General features: G+C 41.2%; 1 protein-coding gene across 2 annotated transcripts in view; it reads right to left on the bottom strand.

Annotated features, from left to right (window-relative positions):
* The window catches only part of pdgfd (platelet derived growth factor d), a 48,811-nt gene extending 37,527 nt beyond the window's left edge, over positions 1-11,284 (bottom strand). For both annotated transcript variants that reach the window (XM_034097607.2, XM_034097608.2), the window contains exon 1: positions 10,692-11,284. In XM_034097607.2, coding sequence (XP_033953498.1) covers positions 10,692-10,809 — 118 coding nt within the window. In that variant the 5' untranslated portion in view covers positions 10,810-11,284. The remainder of the gene's footprint in view (positions 1-10,691) is intronic.
* Between the last annotated feature and the right edge of the window lie 1,187 nt (positions 11,285-12,471).

Below are 12,471 nucleotides of genomic sequence, written 5' to 3'. Positions count from 1 at the left end.
CTGATGTTTTGACAGCCATCCTGCTCTCAGTCTGTCTCCCTCACATCAGCTGTGTGTGTCTCGAAGTGTGCATGTGTGTATATGTGCCAGTGTCAGTCAGTGTGTGTGTATGTGTGGTCAGAGCGCAGGGTTACGCAGTGGTCTCACTGTCAGTGTGTATCTGACCTTCCATCTACCACTGGGATCACTTATCCTGCTGCTGGCTCCACAGTTGCACATAGCACCACCCTCCTGACATTTCACTTCTCCTTTTTATGCTCTGTCTCTCTTCTGCTTCTTTTTTTGACTGTTAACTTTTCTTTCAGCTGCATTTTTTCTCCTCTGATATCCCTTTCACAAGCCTACTCTGTATGCTCCTATTTCTGTCCCCTAAACCCATGTCTCCCTCTCTCCTCTATATTTGTATTCTCTAATTCTCTTTCTGCTTTTCCTCACCCTCTGCTGCCTGGATACCAAATTCAGGAAGGGAACATTATTACATGAAAACAGGAGAAGGGAAGCTAATGAAGACAAGTAGAGACAGAAGGAGAGGGAGAGAGACAGCAGGAGAAATGCTGAGATACACAAATGGAGAATCAGAGAGGGTGAGGGGAATATGGGGGGAAACACTGACAGTTGGAGAGGGGAAGATAAAAGTGTTTGACAGAGGAAAATAATATTTTTCATTTGTGTCAGAGCACCATTGTCAGAGTAACAAAGACATAGCTCTCACAGTACACTAAAGGAATTCTCTCTCAGACACACACACACACAGACGTATAAAACACACAACATAAATACACAGAGCGTTTATCTTTTTCTTTCAGCAGGGGCGAATCTCCTGGGGTGAGAGCGGCTCTGCTCTCATCTTTCTGCAGTGTCACTTCTGACATTTGTCATGTGCTCACCCTCACTTAGCCCTTGTAGGCTGAAACTCACTTGCATCACACATTCTTTTTTCAACACTCTGTATCTTGTACTTCAAAAGTTTTAGTAGGCACTTAAAACATTTGGAGCACTTGATTCTTTGCTGTCTTTTTCTCACAAAAGCACCCGAAATATCCTCCACTAGAAGTGCAGAATTTAGACTTCTATAGTGTTGTGGCTTTTGTTTTATTTACTGGCCTATTTCCCATTGCTTTATCTTGGCGGACTGGATTATGAATGAAAGAAGAAGCTTGCAAAAGTTACAAGAGACAAGGCAAAGTCTAAAATGACTATTATAACTTTGTATCTGTCAGTCAAAACCCAGAATAGTATGTGTATAGTATATCTGTCGATAATTCATAAAGAATAGATTTGTGGCTCTGACCTTGTCAAACTCCTCATGGATACACCAAACAACATGACACATAAGATAGGTTTCCCATAACCATCTTATAAGCTGTCATTGGAAACTTTTTGAAATAGGGCAGGTACCTTTAAAAAATACTTTATTTAATGAACCATCTGTCAATCAAATTATTTTCAAAGCCAGTCAGCACAAGCACAATACATATTTGTCATTGATAAAAGCCTACAGTTCAGGTTTTTGAACTACGCTAACCTCTTAGGGGCCGTACACGTGAACATTTCTTGCACGCTCCTTTCCATTCATTTCAATGGAGACGCGCACTGGCCAGTTTTGGGTTGAATGAACGGTTTCCTCTCGGTGTCCCCTCACACACACTTAGAATATAAACTTCCATAGAGGATGCAGATTGGTCTGTACAAACAGGCATTACTTGAAGACAGATGTTTGGTGGATTTGATGGAAGGTATTACACCCAACTCGCCACGGCAGAGATTGAAGAGTGACAATGGTAATTTCCTTCCCAGGGTAACCTAGACATGCAACAGGTGGATGTGTAGTTGGAGGCAGCAGCAGCAGCAGCGATGTTAGCTAAACGCAGAAGTTACAGTAGTTTTCTTGTGAATGTGTGGTGCAGCTTTAGTGCAGCAGCAGGTGTTCCAGCCTGCATAAACAGCCCTATTGGAAAGAACTCATTAGATTTATGTTGCAGTAAGTTATGTGTGAGGTGCAGTGCATTTCTGTTATCTGCATCAATACCTTCAAGCTTAAAGGTGGGGTAGGTAAGTTTCAGAAACCGGCTCGAGTGCACTAAAATGTGAAAGTACACAGCCGAAAAGAATCCGCCCCTTCCTTCAGACTTCCTTACAGAGCACCTCCTCCAACACACATGAACGCGCAATGCACGCCTAATGAGGGCACGAGATACATTTGTGCGTGCACGAGATGGAAGGCTACAGACAGGGCGGCAATCCAATCCGTTTAGCCGGATTGGATGTACTTTTTACAGTATTACGGCTTCCACAGATGAAATGTTTTTATGGATATTTTGTCAAAGCACTTAAGATATTCATTGCTATCGGGATGTTAAGAGCATTCCATGGAATATAACAAAAAGTGTATCTCAAGCCGGTTTCTGAAACGTACCTACCCCACCTTTAACGATTGTTTTCAGCATCTGTTTAACCATCAACTCATTTTCTAGTCATGTGAGGACAAAAGTGATACATCTCTTCTCAAAGTGTGACATATTGGCAAAGCTACCATCAGTCGGCACAAACAGACAACACATTTTCAGTTTGTATAGGCTCAGAAAAATGATATGTTCTGCCATATTGAGAATGTTTGCAAATCCCGAAATGAACACCCTTTCTTTTGATGTAGCTGCTACACCAATCCGTTGCTGTTGTATACATAATGTGCCTGCAGCTTGATAAAAGATCAGCTGGCTGGCTTTCTTTTATTATCCAACTTAAATCCAAGTAACTGCCAATAGCTACACTGGAGATCTTTTTAATTTCCCTTACGTCCCCTTGGAAGTCCTGTTTCAATAGAACACCTTGCCTGAGGGGATATCAATGTTATTAACCCACCAGCTGCAGCTAAAGTGGCATTGCTACACACCAGTGGTATGTGTATACTGTATATGAAGTGTATTGTTATAATTACTAGAAGCTTTTCTGGCCGCTTGTGGTGGTCCAACACTTTACCATTACTTAACGTTGACGTTGCCTGCCACCCAAATGTTTGTGATTTGATTCCGGGGTGACTTTGTTTGGGTCCATTTATGTTAAAGTGTTTATTGGCTACATTATAAATAACTGTTGAACTGAAAATATTTAATACAGCCGAGTAGTTTTTTTCAGGTTTGTTTTAAACGTGTATGTTTTAGCGCATTGCTTTGCTTAACAAACCGTTTCAAATGAAAAGACCCAGCCTAATTAAACATTAAACATTTCCAATCAAAGTAGCTGGCAGTATTACTTCCAAAAGTTGCTAATTTAGCGTGATGAACGTATACCACGGAAATGGCTAATTTTAGTACTCACAGTTGTGTTACTACACAGTTGAGTTCAGTGTTCAAATTTAACTGCACTTTCATTTGCAAACAAAAGTACACTTTCATTCACGCACAAACACAAGCACACACATCCTTCTCTTTTATATCTCTATATTTCTACCACATTTACACAAATGGATCATACTTTTTCTCATTTTTCTTAATGTTAAGTGACAATAGCTCTGTGTGTGAAGGATAAAGACAGAGCATATCAAAGTTTAGAAGAAAAGGTGAGAAGGTTTGTTAACACACATTGAGTCACCCCCCAAAAGTAAAGGAAACGTAGCTCGCTATACGGTCATCAACACACTCTTTTTTTCTCCCCTTATTACCCTTCATTCAAATCCATAGGTGTTTCCTTCACTTTGTGGGGGTGACTCAACGTGTGTTAACAAACCTTCTCACCTTTTCTTCTAAACTTTGAAGTGCTTTATTTCACAGTCACTGATTATTCAGCACACTCCTGTTCCTGCTATGCAGTGCCATGCACTCAATCACTATTTTTCTCACACCTGCTCTATCTCTTCTCATAATACTTTGCCTCATCTTACCTCTCTCTCTCACACTCTCTCCCTCTCCAGCTCTTTCTTCACCCTCCCTGTCAGCTGTTTTTGTTTTAAATTACATTTTGGCGCACTACACCATCTCTCTTCTCCATCCCTTCAGTTCTTCCTCCATCTTATCCTGCTTGACCTCTAATTTCCCCTTCAATTATAACTTTGACTTGTTTACTTCTACTCTTACAAGCTTTCTGCTACCTTCCTCCAAGACTATCATTTACACTATTTTATCCTATCGTATCCTATCCTATCTATCCACTTTCTTTCCTAATTTCTCCTTGCATCTCTCTCCTATCCTATCTATTTATCCATGCATCCTCTTTCTTTCTGTCTCTGCTGACGTTATCTACCATGCATCTACTGTGCAAGTCAGATGGCAGAGCTACAAAACTGCCCACTGTCCAATGCCTAAACATCTGTCTCCCTTTCTTTTTCTTTCAAGCAAGCTCTATAATTCTCCTCTACTGTGTCCCCAACTCAGCTTAAGTTAAAAAGAGATGTGTTGCCTTACACATTGAGTTGGTATAGCCAACAAAAAATGGTACATTGGAGGTAAGTAATTATCTTTACCGAAAGTACAATGAAAAAGCTGAAGCATTGACTTTAATTAAATGTTTTATGTCAACATTTGTCACATCACCGTATGAGGTTAGTTGAATGCCAATCATTAAATAATAATTAATTCAAATCAATGCTTCAGTTTTTTCAGTGTAACGGCCCGTCCACACTACAGCGTCGACAGCGTCGACAACTCCAATCTGCCCATTCACTTTCAATGGGGTGACGTCACGTTGCCTCGCTTTTTCGCCGAACTGAATTGTGGGTAGCAGAGCGGTCCGTCTCCGCCGTCTCCGCCGTCAGAAGTTGAACATTGTTCAACTTCTGACGCCGGAGACGCCGGAGTAGCCAGCGCCAGCCAATCAAATCCCGTTTCGGAAAATCTGACAGCTCAAGCCGTAGCCAATCAAACCGCGTCTAAGCTGGGAGAGATCTCCCGCCGTTCATTTCTATATTTCAAAAAAAGTTGGAGGAGAAACTAATTATCGCCGTAGCAAATCACCCGGTGTTGTATGACCAGACCCTCTTCACCTACCGGGATACAAACCGGAGGAACCAGGCATGGAGGGAGGTGGCAGAGACAGTGGGTGAAACTGCTAGGTTTTCGCCTGTTTGGGGAGTTTATATTATATATATTGCTCCCATAAAATCCCCGGGGGTTTTTGCTTTGTATGTCGGGGGCGGGAGATTCATGTGATTGGTTGTTGGTCGCATTGCTTGAATAAAATCCCCAAGCTACAGACACGCCCAGCTCCAAGCTTTTTTTGAAGCTGTAGTGTGGACGCTCCGTAAATTAAAGAAAACTTTGTAATTTAAGTACATACTCAAAAATGTCTTTTGGGAACAATAACATTTTTCACAGTCCCCTTGTCAGGCCTTTGCCTCATTCAATCGATAACTCCTTATTATAATAATTCTTCTAGGAGAACACACTTGATGATGGCTTTAGATGAATTAACTGCTTCGGCATTAAAGATTCAAAGTTTTCCTGAATAAGGATCTTCTGTGTATTTGGATAATCTTGAGGAATTAATTGTTCTATTGTACAATCACATTTGGGGCATGAGGTGAAGAAGCTTAATTATGTTTCCACTTCTCTGGGTGTGCACACATGTCGCCTGACCCTCCACATCTTGGAAGCCAGATCTGTCTGGGGCGTACATCAGCGGTGCAGTAATGCTTGCTGATAGAGCTGTGGTCATGCCCTCTTTTGTCCTGCTTTTTTCTTTATGCTTTAAGCTTTGATCAGATACGGAGATCAGATAATCTGCTGATGTTCGGCACTAGACTCTGTCCGCTCTCCCTCTCCAGAAATACCTTATCTTTCCTCCCCTCCACTCCTCTATCAGTGATGCTTTCTTCCATTTCCTCTTTTATACTCTGTCCATTTGGCTTGCCGTTAGTCTTACTATCTCTCATTCTGAGCTGACAGGGCAGAAAAGTGAAGGGACAGGGCTTTCAACTTGGCATATCTCTCTCAAAACACCTTTCCCTATCCTCTACCTCTGTGCCCTCTAACTCTTCTAAGATCCCTTCTAAACTTTCACTTCTGTCCTGCTGCCCTCTCCTCCTTAAACCTAAGCACAACTGAGCTTCCCCCTAACTCCATTTCATTTCCAAGGCATCATCTCACTTTTTGCTTTCCTGTCCAAGTGGTCTCCACCCCATTTTCCTCTTTGCAGGAGAAAACATTGTCTGCCAAATGTTTCGGGGTGGGGTAAGTTTGGCTCATGCCGTTCCTTGCTTGGAAAGTGTGTGTGTGTGTGTGTGTGTGTGTGTGTGTGTGTGTGTGTGTGTGTGTGTGTGTGTGTGTGTGTGTGTGTGTGTGTGTGTGTGTGTGTGTGTGTGTGTGTGTGTGTGTGTGTGTGTGTGTGTGTGTGTGTGTGTGTGTGTGTGTGTGTGAGAGATGACATTGTTTATTTGGGGATTCCCTTGGAAGGGAGGTCCTGTAATTGTGTCTGTCGGCCTGGGTGGGCGGGAGAGTACTTCCATGTCGGGTGGCCTGAGAGTGACTCATTGATTATAATTAATCATAGGTCGCTGGATGGAGTGACCAGGGTGATGGCCCTCTACACATCCCAAGAGAAAATATACAGTATGTAATTCAAAACACAGAGAAACAATACTTTAATGTCTGCCATTAAGTCTCAGTTTAAAGTTAAGAGGTGGTGTGATATAATACGTGTATTTATTGATATGATCAAAAGCTTTGTTAATAAATGGACCTTGTGTATGTACTGTATGTGTGTGTGTGTGTGTGTGTGTGTGTGTGTGTGTGTGTGTGTGTGTGTGTGTGTGTGTGTGTGTGTGTGTGTGTGTGTGTGTGTGTGTGTGTGTGTGTGTGTGTGTGTGTGTGTGTGTGTGTGTGTGTGTGTGAGGGTGTATGTTTTTAGAGGCAAGGCCACACAGTCAAGGACCATGACATCACACTGCCTGATAGCACCAACGCCTAGCTTAGCTCAGTATGAGAACATACATGCTTTTGTTAATCATATTATTACTTGTCTGCATTTATAAATGTGTGTATTACTTACATACTTGTTCATTTAGTTCTCTTTGTCACTTTTATTTACAGTAGTGTGAATGTCAATCTTTTAAGTGTATCCATGATATATGGTAACGTTTCTGTTGGTTCAGAAAGGGTAATTAAAAGTATTGTCTTTTTGCAGGTAGATGTGTTGACGTGCGTGTCTGTGAAAATGTTTGCCGCATTATATTTGTTCGTAGAGCCGACAGGGTGAAAAAGCTTTTGATTAAAAACAGCTGAAACAGATGGGGGGGAGATGGGGAGATAAAGAAAGAAATGAGAAAGGGGGAGATTGAAAGAGGAGGATCTGGAGCGATGGAGTGATACGTAGCGAGGCAAAGACTGATAAGACAGCAATGAGAGAAGAAGGCAACAGATAAGGGTACTGGAAGAAAGAAGAAGAGGAATCAGAAAGAGGCCAGGAGGCCTTTCTAAAATATATTGTGTTTGTGTACCTGAACTTCGTTATTCTGTGAGCCGAGAACGCACGAATGCATGTGAGTTTGTAGAATAAACTGTGGGAGTACGACTTCTGCTTAGCTTTATTTCATCTGAAAGTCAACAGGGTCAAAACAAAAACAAAGATAACAGTGCACTCAAATCTCAAAAGTATTTCACACATTCAGACAAAGAATGTTGTGCAACACCTTTCTCTGGATCTTGGCATTTTGAAACACTGTGTAGCCTACGTGTACCAGGGAATTCAACGATGAAAGGCATGTGTCCATATATGTAGATAATACAACATCTAAATAGTATATTGTAGCTAATTAGGAAGGACTGCTGACAGTTTCTGTTTTTGATTGTGACTTATAATGCAAGCATCCCTGCACTTGGTCCTAAAAATAAATCAATCCAATGGAAAATCCTGACACTTTAAACTAAAGGTATTGTTGGCCAGGTATTGTTTACTTTGTTGTTTGTGTAAATATGCATACATGTGTATTTCCTTTGCTACAAGAACACACTGCCCCCCACCCAAACAAAAACCTATTGAATGCTATAACAACAAAATAAGTACATCTTTGAACAAACACGGCAGAAGAAACCTTGGGGGGTATTCCGCTAAGTAAAGCTAAGACATTCTGTCAAAGCACTCTTGTACATGCATACACACACAGTTACACTGTACCCACACACATCCACAATGATAAATGGATGAGTGAAAGCTGCGGAGCCCCTATCAGCTTGAGGTTCACCCCTGCACACAGAAATTCAAGCTAATCAGCAGCAGTCAATCAAACAAGGGAACTAAGCTCTCATATTCCGCATAAGCCGCCACACATAAAGATAACTTCTGAGCACAGTATATTTGTTGTAAGACTGCAGGGGATTACAACGATTTTAAAGGCTGTGCAGCATATAACAACCAGTCTGTCTCAATAGCAACTATCACAGCCACTCATAGCCTTTGTGCAACTGAAGATCATAGGAGATCACAGATAAAAGCAATCTGATGTGATATTAGAAACAGCACATAAAGGTGGTTTGAAAACTCTGTGAGAACAATAAGCAGAGTGCAGTGTTGAAGAAAATACCATCTCATCTTTAAAACTATGAGTTTCACTGACTGCTTGTGAGGAACAATTCTTCTCTGATGTTAATGGCCATATTTTCCTTGAGTGAGTGCACTGAACCAATCATTTCCTGGCAACATCATCACAGGGAGTTCCCTCAGTTTGGATTAGTTTGACAGATGGCAAGAGTAAACAGCTCAGTTATATGTGCTGCAGTGAGTTTCCCTCTTTAAGTTCAAAAGTAACCAAACTAATACAACTTTACTATGTGTTTATAACAAAAAAGTATTTCTTTAAGGCCTTGTGTGGGTTTGAAACACAATGAGAAACAGTGTATAATTTGAATCTGGTGATTTTATTATGAAAGTTAAAAAAAACTGATAATAATTTGGAGACTTTCTTTAAGATTGAGATGCACTTTAGATTTGTCTCTATAAATAATAAAACAATTATCATTTCTAACAATTGTAAAACCATGTTGGAGCTTTAACTCTGCTTTAGTGCAGATGTTTTGCTTTATACTATTTAGATAGGACACTTTTTGTCCTGTTGGTGATGGTCAAAAGAACCTTCACCAAATAGTTAGTGCAGCTGTCGTCTCCTAACAGTATCAACTTTTATTTTGTAACTAGATGTTTATTTGTCATCACTTGTTGCTTTTTTATCCCGTCTTACATTAAGTGCTGCAGCACAGCTGTCACTTTCGGCTTCAATTGTGTGATTTATGCTCTAACTTTAGATGCTGTTGTGACTATAAAAGACCCACAACTGTTATTTGGCAGGTTGCAATCAACATCTGTAGATTATAACATATCATAGCATGTCAGACTCTATGCTAATTGCATGCATGATATAGCTGCCTTGGTTCATAACATTATTGATCAAAGGTAACTGCAGTAGCAAAACATTATTTGAACTTCAGAAAATTCTGAGGAATTTCATCCGGAGCTCCTTTAATATGTTGTTATGAACACACACACACACACACACACACACACACACACACACACACACACACACACACACACACACACACACACACACACACACACACACACACACACACACACACACACACACACACACACACAGAGAGAGAGAGAGAGAGAGAGAGAGAGAGAGAGAGGAGTGAGAGGTGAGACCGGCCTCAGGGGCAGTCATCCAGGCTAGAACCTAATACAGTGGTATTTTCATGTTTCCCTGCCAAAAGCAACCCTACAGCTGTGTGTGTGTGTGTGTGTGTGTGTGTGTGTGTGTGTGTGTGTGTGTGTGTGTGTGTGTGTGTGTGTGTGTGTGTGTGTGTGTGTGTGTGTGTGTGTGTGTGTGTGTGTGTGTGTGTGTGTGTGTGTGTGTGTGTGTGTGTGTGTGTGTGTGTGTGTGTGTGTGTGTGTGTGTGTGTGTGTGTGTGTGTGTGTGTGTGTGTGTGTGTGTGTGTGTGTGTGTGTGGGTGGGTGGGTGGGTGTGTTCAAAGGTACTGTTAACACTGCAACTTTAGCCTCAGGGCCAAGTAAAAAGTAAGCATGGCGCACCTGCAGGAAGTCAGATAGGCAAGAGGCTAAGGGAGTCTGAAGCTTGATGCAAGAAACTCAAACGGCACCGATGACAGGAGTCTCACTCTTAGTACAGTTGTCTGAAATATGAATGCTACCTTTTTAGTTTTGAAGGCTGAAAATGTGAAGCAGCTTGTCATCTAAAATACTTTACATCGTTTACATTGTCTCCTTCTTTCACCAGCATTTCCACTCTGTCTTGCATCATTCACTACAGCAAAACATGCTAGTTAACTGATACTCTTGTACAAACAATTGATCCTTCCTGAATATTTAAGTAATGATATTGACCACCCTAAGACAATACTTAATTGTAAGAAGACTATTTTCCTGTCAATAAAATATCTTAAAATATCATTGATCTTTTCAAATCAGTATTAAAGATTAGGAAGAAAATAAAAGGGCTACACATAGATCCAATGAATACATAAAACTCATCTAAGCTTTATAAACTATAGGGCTTCAAGTAGCCTATACAATAACTTACTGTACACACTGACATATTGTAGAAACAAAACCTCTTATATAATTATCCTACAAACGCTCACTACTACAGTGTATCATTGATGAATGGTGTAGAGACTCTTAGCAGTAAAGACACACTAACCACACAAGCAACAATATATCGAACAAATTAAAAATGAACTCACCGTCTCTCCTGATGTTTCCTCTCAGCACTTTGGCGGTGGCGACCTGAGCCCTGCAGACCCCGGTGATAGTCCCCAACAGTAAAACCGTCCACATCTGGAAAACCACTGGTCTGTTCATTGTGATAACAAACTCGTAAACGCCTTAAGAATAAATGTCCTCCTCAACTTCCAGTGGTTCAAACTAAATGTTACTCTACCCTGCGACCAAGAAAGTAGCCACTAACTTTCCATTCAGCAACTTCAAGCTCTCATACTCTCTCTCCTCTAACCGTACATGAGAGCCACTTGTTGACTTCTCTGCCTGGCGCACACGATGTCCTGTCGCCTGCCAAAGTGCCCAAAAAAAATCCCAGTTTTTATCCTGGTCTAAAAAAAGGTTACGCGCCCACAGGAACCGAGAGCAGAACTCCGAAACAATTAAGTGCAGGTGGGGGGTGATATAGCTCCGTTCACGGCCAGACATGAGCTTACAGGCGCCGAACTTCTTATCGTACATACATTTTGTTGAGTCACTGAAAATATCCCGAATAGTTTTCTGGTTTCTATCAGACGAGTCTGTGCTGTGAAAGTCGGCGCGTCAAACTTTGCCAACTCAGTGGTGCGCGCTCACGTTGTGTCTGTGTGCAATGGGGGGGGGGGGGGGGGGGTGTAACTGAGTGAGATGCTGCTGCAGGAGTTTAGAGGGGCAGAAAAAGCACTGGAATCATGGAGAAACAAACGATTATATTAAAATCATTACACTCATATTATCAATTTAAATATATTTTTAAAAATAAGAACTTTAGTATATTTTTTCCTTTAGAGTTGATTAAGGAAATGCATCACAGAGGGAACATTTTTAAAGGAAACCCTCAGAGGACAGCACAGGGAGGTTCACTACAGCTCAACTCTGGAGAGAGGAAGTCTCTGGAGTGAGCTTTTCCCTGGTAGTCATTACACAGAGAGCTGAGGAAACAGCTGGCATGACTTCACTTGTAAACTAATGACAGAAGGGAGGCCATTGCATTCCACTTATTAGTCCTATTTTAGATGAATTTAATCTAAATGAATACAGTGAATGCAACCGTCCATCTGTCTGTTCCGACACTGATATTTTTTTTCTTCTTCAAATCACCCACTTTATAAACCAACTCATTTAACACAACACAGAGGACATGATAGCACTTGTTGAGGATTCTGATAATGTGAAATGAATTGCCGGGAATTATTAAATAGGAAGGATTGTGTAAGCCAAAGGCATTTCCGACAGTCGTAACATTTGGGATCATTTTAGTGAGTATTTTATCCACAACTATAAAATGTCAAGAGTTTACATGCAATATTTGCAGCAATATGTGTTCATCGCCCATCGTCTTCTGTTTTGGTCACTCATTGCCTCATACTTACTGTAGCTCCTCACCTTTACTCTCCTTTCTTGTCAACCATGTCCATGTGGTTCATCACATCTAGCTCTAAGAGTTATTTTGACTGGTTGAACTTGCCAACTTTAGGTTCTTGCTGACTCAGCAAAAGCCATCCCATTACCCAGCAATTGACTAATGAGTAAAGCAGCACCTTTAAATCTCTGAACCACTTAGGGAATGATATAGGTTATTAATAGAGAGGGGAAATTAATTATAATTAAAAGCTATTAGACCACCCTGGTGAGCTTCAAAGGCATAATGCACCCGAGGAGTGAATTTCTAAGTACACATAAAGATCGCTGGTGGGCACAGATGTATCATATGCCATTAATGCCGGTCATGAACACACTTCCATGTGTACACACACACACACACAC

This window comes from Pseudochaenichthys georgianus, chromosome 13 (assembly GCF_902827115.2).
Source record: "Pseudochaenichthys georgianus chromosome 13, fPseGeo1.2, whole genome shotgun sequence".
Classification (NCBI taxonomy): Eukaryota; Metazoa; Chordata; class Actinopteri; order Perciformes; family Channichthyidae; genus Pseudochaenichthys; species Pseudochaenichthys georgianus.
This window is presented reverse-complemented; position numbering and strand designations above follow the sequence as displayed.